The 15,827-nt window shown below is 37.7% G+C and overlaps 1 protein-coding gene across 2 annotated transcripts in view; it reads right to left on the bottom strand.

The window, feature by feature from the left end:
• Window positions 1-366: 366 nt before the first annotated feature.
• Window positions 367-15,827, bottom strand: part of NLRP3 (NLR family pyrin domain containing 3) — a 46,213-nt gene continuing 30,752 nt past the window's right edge. For both annotated transcript variants that reach the window (XM_040240363.1, XM_040240362.1), the window contains 3 exons: window positions 6,177-6,347; window positions 5,536-5,706; window positions 367-2,645 (listed from right to left, as the gene is read on the bottom strand). In XM_040240363.1, the coding sequence (XP_040096297.1) occupies window positions 2,546-2,645; window positions 5,536-5,706; window positions 6,177-6,347 (442 nt within the window). In that variant the 3' untranslated portion in view covers window positions 367-2,545. The remainder of the gene's footprint in view (window positions 2,646-5,535; window positions 5,707-6,176; window positions 6,348-15,827) is intronic.

Raw genomic sequence — 15,827 nt, forward strand, 5'->3', positions numbered from 1 at the left:
ATCTTGGTAAAAGATTATTGCTAGTCACAAAGAAAAAATATCTCAAGTTAATGATTACTGTGCTTTTTTATGTAAGGTAAGATGAAAGAAACTGGGTTTATTAAAATTCTTTCTGAGATACATCTAACTAAGAAACCTGTTTGCCCACAACACAAAGCATCTTGTAGTCATCTTTAATTTCCTCTGTCTGAAGCACAGAGTGCACTGTTGGTCAATGACTACAGTGGATGAATCTTTGTAGATTTGGATGGTGACAAAAATTATCTTTGCTTTTCTTTTGCCTGTACACTTAATAACTTTTATTGCTATGATTAATAGGATTTTGTTATATTTTAAGTTGCAGGTATTTAGAAATACCATTTTTTTAATTATTTAAACTTTGTATTTGGAAATAACATCATATGTACATAAAAGATGCATGAATAAGAACAGTTTAAAGGATAATTTAATAACTCCCTCACCCCAACATCTACCCATTATTAACACTGACATTGACATTCTTGAAGAATATAGTCTCCTTTCCCTTTTCATAGAACTTCCTCATTTGGAGTTTGTATGGTGTTTGCTAATTAAATTTTGGGTTCTCAACCAGAAACACACAATAGTGATATCAGTTTCTCCTCAAGTCATCTTACCTGAAAGAAGGCATCCATCTGCCCTCCCTGATATTTGTTATTAGACGGTCAGGGTACTGTCTAGTTTCTGCTTTTTATATAGTTAGTATTTTTCTTTTGGAACTGATTAGCCAATGTAAAAAGATAATTTCAGACTACATAAGAATCCTGCTCATCATTTAAATTTCCTACTAGGTTTCAGCACCCATTGCTGCTTCATGCCTGACCTAATTTTTACTATGATGATTGGAAAGAATGATCTCTTTCCAACTGCTTGTGTTGATGTTCGCATATTTATTTTCTATCCATCATCTTTACTTATTTTTTAGCTCTCCTAGTGAGGAAAACTTCATGGATTTTTCCAAGTTAATAGTTATACTGTGGGGTCTTTATTCAGATATTTCTCTTGACCTTTGAGAGGTAAACTCTTAATTCAATTTTGAAATCCTAGTGCAGAGAAATTTTTCTATCTTTCCAGCTTAGCTGTGTGTTTCTAATTATATTTTATCCTGAATGTCAAGGTATTTTCAGCAGAAAGGCAGTCTGCAATACCTCACTTTACTAAGATGCAAAAATATAAATATTGAGACTAGAGTTACTCAAAAGTGCTGGTCCTACAGAAGACAAAGACAAAGACTTTGCATCAGAATATAAATTACATACTGCTTCCCTATTGAAAGAGTCTTACCACGAAAAAAAGTTAGCTCATCTGAAAAAGCAGTTTTGATACCTGTGTCTGAAAGATCCTCTGGAGAAGGAAATGGCAACCCACTCCAGTATTGTTGCCTGGAAAATTCCATGGACAAAGGAGCTTGGAGGTCTATACTCCATGGGGTTGCAAAGAGTTGGACATGATTGAGTGACTAACTTTCACTCTTTTTAGAAATCCATAGGCTACACTTTGACAAGCAAGGTCTAGATGACTCACTTGAAAAAGGAAGTAGTATTTCTATCTTGAACAATTCCATGTGGTTTGAGAGATTCTCCATGTGTGGAAAAGTAATTAATCAATACATATTAATGAGTTAATGCTATGTGAAGTGTGATAGATGAAATGCTCTTGTGATGAGATAAATCTGAGACAAATTCTTAAAACTGAAGGCAAAATGCATTTTCTACATAATACTTCTATTTATGAATATAGTCTCCATCTACTCTAAAATTTTCCTTCGCATGATTTTCAATCTCCTGTCTTACCAGAACTGAAATTTCAACCATCAGAGTTAGAGGGATTTTTTTCCTCATTCATTACAATTGAATCATTTGGCAAAGAGATTTTTTTAATACATGAAGCAATTTAATTTATCTTTAGTAGTTTAGATAAATAAGTAAAAGGCTTTCTAGGCACCCTCTCTTAAAACCAAGGAAAGGAAACAATTTAACTCAATAAATACAATAAAGTTTTTTCTATTTTCAAAATTTCCAACCAGCTACAATACAATAAACATCAATTATTTTATTAGAATATATAACAGTTCAAAAATTAAAAATAAATAACTTGCTGCCACAAAATTGCAGCATAATATATAGTTAACTCATTCTGTTATGGTCAGTTACAAGAAAGATGGCAGGAAAGATGATATAGTCAAAGGAAAAAAGTGGGGAGAGGTACAAAAAAAAGGAGAGTTAGAGTAAAAAGACAAAAAGAAAGAAAAAGTGTTTTCTGGAATGAGTTAGATACATGAGGTCACAAGAGGAGCACGTCCTCTGACTGAGCCACTGCAGTCAGAACTGTATCATCTGATGGTTTTACTGCACTGTGTCTTCAACCTAGGGGTAAAGGAGAGGCTCACATTCACCAGGCAGAAGGACCATCAGCAAGTTTTCACTCTTCCTCACTGGACCAGAAGAACTGCAGAGATGACCTTAATGCTGAAGGAGGAATGCTCACTACCACTTGTCTACAGCCAAATGCCAGAGTGCTTCCGCCACTACCGAGAAGGCTCAAAGACAATGGTTAATTCAGGCTTTTCTTCTTGAAGTGCTTCTAGGGCACGTTTTGTATCATAGTTGAAATACATTTCACACAACCTATAAAAGCAAAAAGAGACCCTTGGATTACACTCTTCAAATGAACACTTTCAGAGTTTTGGGCTTTAAAAATCTTGTCTCTTCTCTTAAACTCACACTTCTAAACTTTCCAGTGCTGCACATCATGCCTAATGTGGTTTCTGTTACATTTTTAACCTTCAAGTTTGGAAATGTTTAAACATGCAAATATAAAGAGAATAGTATAATTAATCCTGCCACCTAGCTTTGACAGTTAACAACTCATGGCCAGTGTTGTTTCATCTATTACCCACCCAACTCCTCACATCAGTGGATTATTGTAAGCACAGCAGTTCAAGCATCTATAAATATATCAATGTGTGAAATGAAACAACTTTTAAAAGAGAATTACAATGCAATTATCACACCCAAAAAGGTTAACAATAAATTTCACATATCAATACATGTGAAATCAGTGTTTCAATTTCCTCAGTGGTCTGATAAAATTTTTATATTATGTTAATTTAATCAGGAGCCATATAAAGCCCACACATTGAGAATTCCCTGATGGTCCAGTGGTTAAGATTTGGTGCTTTCACTCTTGTGGTCTAGGTTCAATTCCTTGTCAGGGAAACAAGTTCCCACAAGCCCACTCCTCCACTCAGCCAAAAAAAAAATCCACATATTATAATTGCTTGGTACACCTATCAATGATATGAGTTCTTCCTCCATCTCTCTTTTTTTGGTTTTAATCTCCCTTACAACTTAAGTAAGAAATTATGCTATTTGTCCTGTATCATTCCTAGTAATCTTGATTTGGGTGTGTTATGAATGGTTTATGTTCCTTCAAAATTCATGTGTTAAAGCCTTAACCCTCAATGTGATGGTATTTGGAAATGGAGCCTTCAGGATATAATGAGAGTTACATGAGTTAATGGGGATGAGTCTTCAAGATGGGACTAGTGCCCTTATAAGAAAACACACCATAGCACGTACTCTCTATCTCTGTCTCTGTCTTTCTCTCTGCGTACCACATGAGAACACAACAAGCCCAGAAGAAAGCTCTCACCAGAAACCAAATCAGCCAGCACCATGATCTTGGATGTTCCACCCTCCAGAACTATGAGAAATGAATGACTATGATTTGTTTAAGGCATATAGACTATTCTATTTTGTTATGGCAGCCTGAGTTCACAAGGCAGGTTGATGCATCCATGGATTCCCCAGTCTGTGTTGAGCTTGTCCCTCATCTCCAGAGTGTCCTAAAGATATAGATAATAAGTAAACAAGAAAATGATATAGCTTATATGATGGTGCTCAACACAGTGAAGGAAAATAAGCAGAGAAGAGGAAAGGCATTGCTGGGTTGCTATTTTCAGTAGGATGGTTATAGTCAGACTCACAGAAAAGACTTTTGAGCAAAGAATTTAAGGATTCACAGGAATAAGACATGTGGACATCAAAGTGTAAGAAGTCCCAGGCAGAGGGAACAGCAAGAGTATGGTGTCGGAGGTGACAGTGTTTTTTGAAACAGTAAAGAGAACAGTGTGAATGGAGAAGGAACTAGGGTTAGAAGATGACTATAGAAATAGCAGGATTATGTGAGGCCTTAGACACTGCCATGACTTTGTGGCTCTTCCTTTGTGAAACAAGCATGTTAGTAGGAGTGATATGCTCTGACTCACGTTTTAGCTATACCCTCCATCTGCAGTGGTAGATGCAGAATAGCCTAGTAGAATGCCACCAGGACAGTCCAGACAAGAGGTGACAATGGCTTGAGCCAGGAAAGGAGATGTGAAGCTGGCAAAAAGTGGTCAATGAGTGGGCATGCTATGAAAACAGAGTTAAAAGGACATGCCAATGGACTGGATGTTTACATAAAGAAAAAGTGTCAAAGACAACACAAGGCTTTCTGCACCTGAATAGTTCAGACTGAACTGCCATTGACTGAGATGGGTGAGAAATGGATTTTACACAGAGGGTAACAGCACAGGTTTGGGTTTGGACACGTCAAGTTTGGGTGGCTTATTATATATCCAAGCAGAAAGGTGAAACAAGCATTTAGACATGGAATTCAGGGAGATATGAACTGGAGGGAGGGGTACAGCACATATGTGGTCAAACCAGAAGACTAGATGATATTAAAAAAAAAAAAAAGCAGAAAGCATAGAGAAGAAAAATTAACTCAGAGATTGAGTTTTGAGTATTCAGCATGCAAAGGTCAAGATGATGAAGAGAAACCAGAGGAGACTGAGCAGATAGCCAATGTAACAGGAGAAAATTCAGAATAGAGTATGTTGTCCCTAAAACCAAGTGAAGGAAATGTCTTTAGTGAAGGATGTGATTACCAATGCTAGCAGAAGTTACAAAACTAATTAGGAAGCTCTTACTAGAGAGGTAATCAATGAGTGACTTAGTGGTATCATTGATGATGGAAGGGAGCAGATGGTCCCAACACCCTGCAGATAGGCCAAATTTTACGAATTTATGATCTTGATGTTGCTGGAGCACTTTTCAACTGGAAATTCTCATAAACGAGATGCACAACACCCTACTATGCAAGGACTTTTACGATAGATGGGTCTAATTTTACAAAGTACAATACCTTGTATAGAAATATAATTCTATTTAGCTACTTTCATTGGGAATTGTGTTTCTTTAAAGAATATTTCACACCCAACTGAAATTTCATTATTCCAAACATCTGGACAAAGTTGAATATGGAGTTCATGACTCACACACAGTATATATTAAAAAAAAAAAAAAATCTGCAGCTGGACAAGGCTCAGCCTTCAGACTGAGCAACTAAACTGAACTGAACTGAACAACCTTGCCCAGAGTGCAAATGAAGCCATCCTGGATTTTGGAAACTGCAAAATCTTTCTTTAGCACTGTGAGCCCTGCCATACAAGTCTCTGCAGGGCACACTTACCTCAACCTTTTCAGGAGGCAGCCCTGCTGTTTGAGCACTTCACAGAGAAGCATGACTCCCAGATCATCTAAGTCGTTGTTGCCTAGGCTCAGCTTTCGCAGGCTCTGGTTAGAAGTTAGAAGTGTGGAAAGATCCCAGCAGCAGTGTGATGTGAGGCTGCAGTTGTCTAACCTGCAAGAAAGAAGGTGATTTTTTAAAAATGTCCCCTTAATTATCCTACACGGGTCTCACAGATGTTAGCTTGTAATGTTTCAAATGTAGGGAAAGCTCAGGATTAACAAGCTTGGAAATGCTTTATATGCCAAGAGTTATTCTCTCCTCTTCAAGTGAGAGTATTTTTTCCAATCTACTAGATTATGCAGATCAAATTAGTAAGAGCAGTTTGTGAAACAGTTCTTCCCAAATTCTGTGTCTCCCACAAATTTTCCTAAAACAAAATTGCGTACCAACCCCAAGGAACTCTAGTATTTACCTTTACACTATCTAAAAGTACAACTCCTCCCAGTACCATAATCATGTAATAATCCAAACCCTAGGAAGACATTATCACTTCTCAGATATAGATTCATCATTCTCCCAAACTATCCCGTTCCCTGGGGCCACTATGCATTCCCATCACCATAATAAGCTAAGAGACTTACTCCAACACTTGAAGCTTGCAGTTGTGGTGCAAGAGCCCCTCACAGAGTAGCTTGACCCCCATGTCTCCAAGAGCATTGCCCTGTAGGTAAAGGTGGGTGAGATTCTGATTTGTACTGAGCACTGAGGATAGGGCTGGACAACAGCCTGACGTAAGGCCAGAATTCACCAACCTGTGGAAGGGATGAGGAAAAGAAAATTCAGTGTTGGGTGGGGAGCATAAATCAGGAGCTTAGGATGAACGTACACACACTACTATATATAAGATGATAACCAGTAAGGGCTACACAGCACAAGGAATTCTACTCAATATTCTGTGACAACCTATATGAGAAAAGAATCTAGAAAAGAATGAATATATGTATATGCATAACTGAATCCCTTTGCTGTACACCTGAAGCTAACACATTGTAAATCAACTATATTCCAATAAAAGTAAAATTAAAAAAAAAAAAAAAAACAGTTCTCAGTGCCCAACCTTTCTTGGACATCACACAGCTGTCTTAACATAGGAACGTCATCTTATCTGAAAAGTTTTACCCTCAACTTACAGGCCAGAAGCCAGCATCTTGAATATAACCTGTAGAGTATGACTCCCTATCTCTGGCCTCATGAAAGATACAGATGATGTCTAAGCAGATGCCTTCCTGGGGTCAGTAGAAGAGACAGAGCAAAAGCAAACTGATTCACATTACCTCCACATTTCTCCTTCTTCCTACATATATTCCCTCTGGCTATACATGTTCCTCACAACCACTTCAAGAAAGACATCCCAGATTATCTCTTACTATTAATACTGCTGCTGCTGCTGCTAAGTCGCTTCAGTCATGTCCAACTCTGTGTGACCCCATAGACAGCAGCCCACCAGGCTCCGCTGTCCCTGGGATTCTCCAGGCAAGAACACTGGAGTGGGTTGCCATTTCCTTCTCCAATGCATGAAAGTGAAAAGTGAAAGTGAAGTCACTGAGTCGTGTCCAACTCTCAGCGACCCCATGGACTGCAGCACACCAGGCTCCTCCGTCCATGGGATTTTCCAGGCAAGAGTACTGGAGTGGGGTGCATTGCCTTCTCCAACTATTCTCATTATTTTTATATTAACAGTGCAGAGACTACATTATTTGATTTTTTTATCAACTGGGCAAGGAGGCAGTGTAGCTTTAACTATAGAATATTTTTTTACAGATGAGAAAGCTGAAGCTCATCAAATCATGTTCCCCTTAAGGTCAAAGAGAAAGTATTTGGAAGAGAAGGAACCTATACTAACACCTTCTAGAGTCATCCCCTGCTCTGTTGCCCCTTCTATCTACCTCATACTATGTTCTGCACTATAAAGGGCCTCTCAGAGCATAAACCCTAGTTTTGCATTATACTCAGTAAAATTAAGACTGTTGATGTACTACTACTCTTGGGTCAAGTTGAGCATACACCATACATTTGTGAAACGTATACCATACGTTTGTGAAAAAGCATTTCACAAGCTGCTCAACTTTATAACTAAATAATACTATAATATAGCATTATCACCCAACAACAGCATGAGGGCTCTGAAATAGAGATCTGTGTCACTCCTGAAAAGCTGAGAGGGTGGTATACAGCATACAGAAAGTCACAGTGTGAGACCTTGAACAAAGCCTTGATTTAAGAGTATCTCATGCAGGCACATTCCTTTCTGCCAGAACCCTTAACCATGATATGTTTTTAAATTCTAAGGTGTCTTGAAATCAGGAAAAATAGAAGGAAGTCATTCAGATAGTGTAGCATGAACAGATGACCAAAAGGAAACAGAAGTACTTACCCACCCACTGGTCTCCATCTTCCTCGTCAAGGATGAATCACAACAAAGACTGAGCAAGCAAGACAAAGAGGGAAATGAAGCCCGAGAGGGATGAGCAAAACAAACTGAGTGGTTTATAGCAAGTTTTTATCTCCAGCTAAGAAGAATTTTATCAGAGGATCTTTAGTGAACATGCAGAAGGGTTTTTCAGGACTCCTGGCTATTAGAATGAATGTTTGTAGTCCTCTACCCCCAAATTTCACACATTGAAATCTTAACTCCCAATGTGATAGTATTAGAATGTGGGGCCTTTGAGATGTGATTAGGTCTTGAAGGTGGAGTCCTCATCATGGAATTAGCACCCTTATAAAAGAGACCCCAGAGATTTGCTTTGCTCCTAATACCATGTGAAAACACAAGAGTGGCTGTATGCAAGGCAGGAACAGAGTTCTTATCAGGAACCAGGTGATCTACAGACCTAACCCTAACCCTAACCTTGGATTTCCAACCACCAAAACAGTGAGAAATAAATATTTGTTGTTTGAGCCATCCAGTCTGTAGTATTTATTTTTGTTATTGCATTCCAAATGGACTAAGATACTGGCAAAGATGAAGAATGCTCCAGAAGTCTAGAGATAGTCATCAAAAAGGAAAGGAAGAATATTTTGAAAGTTACAGAATAGTAATTTTTACCACTGTTTCCAAAAAAGGGTTGGAAGGTATTATACAACAGATGTCTGAGGAGAAGTACACAATGAAGTGGCAGCAATTACCAGCAGATAGGGTGGTTTTGTTAAGAATAAGTCACATCAGGCTTATCAAAACCACTGAGATTGACTGAAGGGTACACAGAGCATATAGTGAAATGTTTAGAAAATCAAACCACCAAGGCCTACCAAACAATCTATTAGATTTGAGGAATGTAACCAACATCACATATCTTGGTTTCACCCAATCCATTCAACTCAGATCTACATTTACATTTACTGAACATAGATATTTCACCATGTATTATATGGTGATTGATTTTTTTTAATTACTAATGATTTTGTGATTTATGTCACAAAAATGTCTCACAAAGAAAACTGAGGAAGAAGGTTTAACATCTACTGAGTGTCTACTAAGTGCCTGGCTGTGTGATGATAAATTTAAATAGGATTATTTCATTGAAGTATTACAAAACCAAGATGCAGGTGTTATTTTTAGCTTTATTTTTAAATAGAAAAACTGAGAATCAGAGAAATTAATGGAAAAATAAGAAGGCATTTTCTAGATGGATGGTGGGAATGAGAGAGTAAGGGTAACCCTTCAGGCAAAAGGAAAATGCTACACAAGGGTGAGGAAGGGTGAAAAAGTGGCCAGGTTCTTAGAATTAAAAATTAATTTAGTATGACTCAAAACAGAGTGAAGAGCCTGGTAGGCAAAAGGGAAGGAACAGTGATCTAGGGCTGACTTCAGAGAAAAACTTCTGAAGGTTTTTTTGAGCAAAAGTCCAATATTAACCAATTTGCACTTTAGAAAATTCCCTGCAGTGTTATGTAAAAGAAAGATGAAAGGCAGAGGGGATTGAAAGTAAAAACAAAATAAAAATTATCCTCTGTTTACTTGTCAGCCCCCTGGAAAGTCCCACTATTCAACAACATGGAATAGACAGGGCAAGAAGAGGGCAAAGGAGAGGGATGAGAAATAAGTTACAAGAAATAAAGATTTGCAAATGCTTAGTATGTGATGCTTGTGTAACACTGTGGAGGGGGCAGGGGCAATATGCGGTCAGAAAGAAAGGTCTAAAGTTCAAACTAAGAAAACTTGACTGTATCTAACAGAATATAAAATGCCTAAGTTTTGCCTTATTAATTCTACTTATAGGTTTCTGTCTCAAAAGAAATATGCTTATATAAAGTATATAGAAATATGCTTTTTTCAGAGTTATTTGTAACAGTAAAAAAGAAACTCATCCAATAGTACATCATTCAATGAGCAGCTAACTACATTACTGTAATGTAATCTACAGAGCATTACCAAAATCTGTAGATTTGTATATAGCAGCATGGCAATGTGTCCACAATAAACGAAAAAAGCAAATCATGGAGAAGTATCCACATAATGATTACTGTTTGGACAGACATAGTGTTATGGGTTGAACCATTCCCCCAAAATTTCATATGTTGAAGTCTTATCCCTCAGTACTTCAGAATGTGACCTTATTTAAAAATATGGTTACTGAAGATGTAATTAGTTAAGATGAGGTAATTAAAGTAAGCTCTAGTCCAATAAGACTGATATCATTATAAAAGGGGGATATTCAAACACAGAGACAGACACACATCAGCACAGTTAGAATACCATGTGCTGAAAAAACTAAGATTGAAGTGATGCACCTACAAGTCTAGGAATGTCAGAGACTGCCAGCAAACAATGAGAAACTGGAAGAGAAGCATGGACAGATGCTTCCTCACAGCCACCAGAAGAAACCAGCCCTGACAACACCTTGATCTTGGCCTTTTAGCTTCTGCTATTGAAATAAAATAAACTTTGGTTGGAACTATTTTAACAGCAGAATACACATTCATCTCAAGAGCACTTGAAACATTTTCTAGGATCACATGTTAGGCCAAAAAACAAATCTTAAAAAATTCAATAAGATTGAAATTATGCCAAGTATCTTCTCTGACCACAGTGGTACAAAACTAGAAATCAATAACAGCAGGGTAACTGAGGAAACTCAAATACATGAAAATTTAAACAAGACTCCTCTAAACAACCAATGGGTCCAAGAAAAAATGTTACAGGAAATAAAAAATAGCTTGAGTTAGACAAAAATTAAAACACAATATACCAAAACTTATAGGATGCAGCAAAATCATTTCTGATAGGGAAGTTTCTAGGTATAAATGCACACATCAAGAAAATTGAGAGATCTTAATTAAGCAGCTGGACTTCCCTGATGGCTCAGAACTAAAAAATAAATCTACCTGTCAATACAGGAAAAACAGGTTCAATCCCTGGGTCAGGAAGATCTCCTTAGAGAAGGAAATCCCAACCCACTCCAGAATTCTTGCTTGGGAAATCCCATGGACAGAAGAATTTGGCAGGCTACAGTCCATGGGATCCAAAAGAGCCAGACACAACTTAGCTACTAAACAACAGCAACAATTAAACAACTAATTTTACACCTCAAGGAACTAGAAGAAGGGGAATAAAGTAAGCCCCAAAGTTAACAAAAGGAAGAAAATTAAAAAGATTATAGCAGAAATAAAAAAAATAAAGAACAGGGAAATAATAGGAAAAATATTAGCCAATTAAGTTGGCCTTTAGAAAATGTACAAACATTTAGCTAGGAAAAAAATAATAATAATAAAGAGAGAGAGAACCCAAATCAATAAAATTATAAAAAAAGGTGAGACATTAAAACTGATACCACAGAAAGAAATACAAAGGATCATAAGAACAGCTATAAACAACTATAACCACTTGGACAATCTACAAAAAACTGAAAAATTCTTAGAAACATGCTAAATACCATTGAGTCAGAAATAGAAAATCTAAACAGACTAACACTAACAAAGAGAATAAAGTAACACTCAAAAAAAACTCACAACAAAGGAAAGCCCAGGACCAGATGACTTCACTGGTGAGTTTTAGTAAACATTTAAAGAAAAATCAATGCCGATTCTTCTCAAATTCGTCCCAAAATCAAAGAGAAAGGACAAATCACTAACTCATTTTATGAGGCCAGTTACCTTGATACCAAAAAGGACACTATAAGAAAAGAAAACAAGAGGCCAATCTCTTTGATGAATATAAATTCTCAACAAAACACTAGTAAACTAAATTCAGCAACACATTATTAGGATCATGCACCATAATCAAGTGGAATTTATCCTCAGATGCAAGGACTGTTCAACATATGCAAATCAATCAATGTGGTATATCACATTGCTACTTCTGCTGCTAAGCCGCTTCAGTCCTGTCTGACTCTTTGTGACCCTATGGACCATAGCCCTCCAGGTTTCTCTGTCTGTGGGATTCTCCAGGCAAGAATACTGGAGTGGATTGCCTTGCCCTCCTCCAGGGGATCTTCCCCACCCAGAGATTGAACCCATCTTCCCCACCCAGGGATTGAACCCACATCTCTTAGGTTTCCTGCATTGGCAGGGAGGTTCTTTACAAGTAGCACCACCTAGGAAGCCTGATGTATCACATCAATGAAACAAAATTTAAAAATTAAAACAGACTTATGGACATGGTAGAAGGGAGGAAGGAGGGGGTGGGGTATATGGAGAGAGTAACCTGGAAAACATACATTACATATGTAAAATAGATAGCCAACAGGAATTTGCTAGCCAATGGGAATTTGCTGTGTGACTCAGGGAACTCAAACTGGGGTTCTGTAACAACCTAGAGGGGTGTGATGGGGAGGGAGGTGGCAGGAAAGTTCAAGAGGGAGGGGTCATAGGTATACCTAATGCTGATTCAAAAAGTTTCATTCTTTTACATGTGAATATTCAATTTTCCTAGCACCATTTATTGAGAGACTGTCTCTTCTTGAGTATTATTGGTTCTCTTGGCAAATGTTAGTTGAAAGTACATACTAACTTACTTCTGGGCTCTATATTCTGTTCCAATTATTCATTTGTCTGTTTTTTTCTCTTTTTTTGCCAGTGTCATACTGTTTAATTTCCCTAATTTTATACTATAGATTGAAATGGAAGTGTAACACCTCTCACTTTGTTCTTTTTTTCTCAGAATGAAAGTGTAAGTGAAAGTTGCTCACTCATGTCTGACTCTTTGTGACTCCATGGACTATACAGTCCATGGAATTCTCCAGGCCAGAATACTGGAGAGGCCATTCCCTTCTCCAGGGGATCTTCCCAACCCAGGGATCAAACTCAGGTCTCCTGCATTGCAAGTGGATTCTTTACCAGCTAAGCCATGAGGGAAGCCCCCTAATTTCAAAGTATATTATAAAATCATAGTAATCAAAACAGTATGGCAGTGGCATAAAAACAGACAATAGGTCAACGTAACAGGATCAAGATCCCAGAAATAAATCCATAAATATGCAATCAACAGATATTTGACAAAGGAGCCAAGAATATTCAGTGGTGAAGATAATCTCTTCAATAAATGGTGCTGAAGAAATAAGATATTCATAGTAAAGAGAATGAAGCTAGACCCCTGTCACATACTACTCCCCAAAATCAACTCAAAATGGATTAAATACTTAAATGTAGGGGTGCCCCTGGACTCAGAGGTAAAGAGTCCACCTGCCAATGAAGGATACAATGTTTTGATCCCTGACCTAGGAAGATCCCACATAACATGGAGCAACTAAATCTGTGTGTCCCAACTATTGAGCTTGTGCTCTAGAACCCAGGAGCCACAGCTAGGGAAGCCCACATGCCCTAGAACCCGAGCTCCACCACAAGAGAAACTACCACAATGAGAGGCCCATACACCACAACTAGCGAGCAGCCCCCACTCACAGCAACTGGAGAAAGCCCGCACTCAGCAACAAAGACCCAGCACAGCCATTAAAAAAAAAAAAAAAAAAAAAGATTGAAAGGGTCACAGAAGGGAGTTTTTTTTTTTTAAATAAAAGACGTAAATGTATGAAAGCATAGAACTCCTGCAAAACTCCTTGACATGGGATTAGTGATCATTTTCTTTAATATGACACCTAAAGCATTAGGAACAAATTTTAAAATAAACAAATGGGACCACATAAAACTAAAAGCTTTCACTTAGCAAAAGAGACAATTAGTGAAAAGACAGCTTACAGAGTGGGAGGAAATATTTGCAAATCATGTATCTGATAAGAGGTTAATAGTTAATATCCAAAATGCATAAAGAACTTATACAACTGAATAGACAAAAACAAAACAATCCAATTTAAATATGGGTAAAGGACCTGAATAGATATTTTCCCAAATATATTCAAATAGCCCATGGGTACATGTAAAGTCATTTGGAGAAGGGAATGGCAACCCACTCCAGTATTCTTTCCTAGAAAATTCCAGGGACAGAGCAGCCTGGAGGGCTACAGTCTATGGGGTCCTAAAGAATTGGACTGGAGGAGAAAATGGCAACCCACTCCAGCATTCTTGCCTGGAGAATTCCATGGACAGAGGAGCCTGGCAGGCTACAGTCTATGGGGTCACAAGAGTCAGACACGACTGAGCGGACTAAGCACACACACACACATGCAAAGTCATATTGAAATATGACTACTCACCAGGGATATGTAAATTAAACCACAATGAGATATTACCTCATGCCTGTTAAAATGACCATCATCAAATGTGTGTGTGTGTGTGTGTGTGTGTGTGTGTGTGTGAAGCCACTCCAGTCGTGTCTGACTCTTTGTGATCCCATGGACGGTTGCCTGCCAGGCTCTTCTGTCCATGGAATTCTCCAAGCAAGAATACTGGAGTGAATTTCCATGCCCTCCTCCAGGCGACCTTCCACATCTCTTATGTGCCCTTCACTGGCAGGCGGGTTCTTTACTACTAGTGCTACCTGGGAAACCTACCATCAAAGATGAGTGATAAGAAATGCTAGGACGAATGTGCAGAAAGGGAACTCTTGTACACTGTTGATGGGATTGTAAATTGGTATAGCCACTATAGAAAACAGTATGAAAGATCCTAAAAACTTAAAAATAGGACTACCATATGATCCAGCAATTTTACTTCTGAGTATATATCCAAAGAAAATGAAACCACTATCTCTAAGGACTTGAAGTTAGTATGTCAAAGAGATATGATAAAAGTATAGATATCTACAATGGAATGCTCATCAGCCATAAAGAAAAAAAAAGGTCACAATTTGCAACAATGTGGATGGATCTTGAGGCATCATGCTAAGTAAAATAAGTCAGACAGAGGAAGACAAATACTGTATGACCTCATTTAAAACAGAATATTTTAGAATTTAAAACAGAAACTAAAACAAAAAACTCAAACTAAATTCATAGAAAAAGAGATCAGATTTGTGATTACCGAGGCAGGGGAATGCAGGAGGGGCAGGAGGTGGGGACGTACAAGATAAATAAGTACTAGGGATATAATGTACAGCCTGGTGACTAAAAGCAACGTTATCTGTCTGGTGTATTTGAAAGTTACTAAGAGAGTCATTCTAAAACATTTTTGTAGCTGAGGTGATAGATATTATCTATGTAATCATTTTGTAATATATGTATGTCAAGTCATTATGCTACACACCTTAAACTTACAGTGCTGTACATCAAGTCTATATCAAAAAACTTGAAAGAAAAAAAGTAAAAACAGAGACTTCCCCGGCAGTCCAGTGGTTAAAACTCCACACTTCCCCTGCAGGGGCTCAGGTTTGACCCCTGATTGGGGAACTAAGATCCCACATGCCTGGCAGCACAGACAAAAAAAAAAAAAAAAGATTGTTAATTTTAAAAAGAGAATTTAAAAAACGATGTCTGTTGTTTAAGTCACTCCCTTTGTTATACTTTGTTACAGTAGCCCTAGAAATCTAACACCCACAGTATATTAAAACAGGCGGGTAGATGGACAGATAAATGGGTGGGTAATTGCTCATTCATAACAAAATGTCTGGAAGTTTGCACATCAGCCTGTTGCAAATAGTTCTCTCAGGAAGTGAGCTGAAAAGGAGCTTTCACTTCTTACTTCACATATCTCTATTATTTAATATTCTACCCTAAGCATGTATTACTTTTGTAATTAAAAACTTTACAAGCAGGACTTTCAGTTTCCAGACCAGCATGTAGAAAGCTTAGAAGTTGCTGTTCCATCCTAACAATAAGTTAAAAGCTGAATAAGTTGACAAATCAATTCTTCTTAAATCCACAAGAGAAATGTGGTCACAGCACAACCCACTGATCCTAAAA

Source organism: Oryx dammah, unplaced genomic scaffold (assembly GCF_014754425.2).
Source record: "Oryx dammah isolate SB20612 unplaced genomic scaffold, SCBI_Odam_1.1 HiC_scaffold_5, whole genome shotgun sequence".
NCBI classification, from domain to species: Eukaryota; Metazoa; Chordata; class Mammalia; order Artiodactyla; family Bovidae; genus Oryx; species Oryx dammah.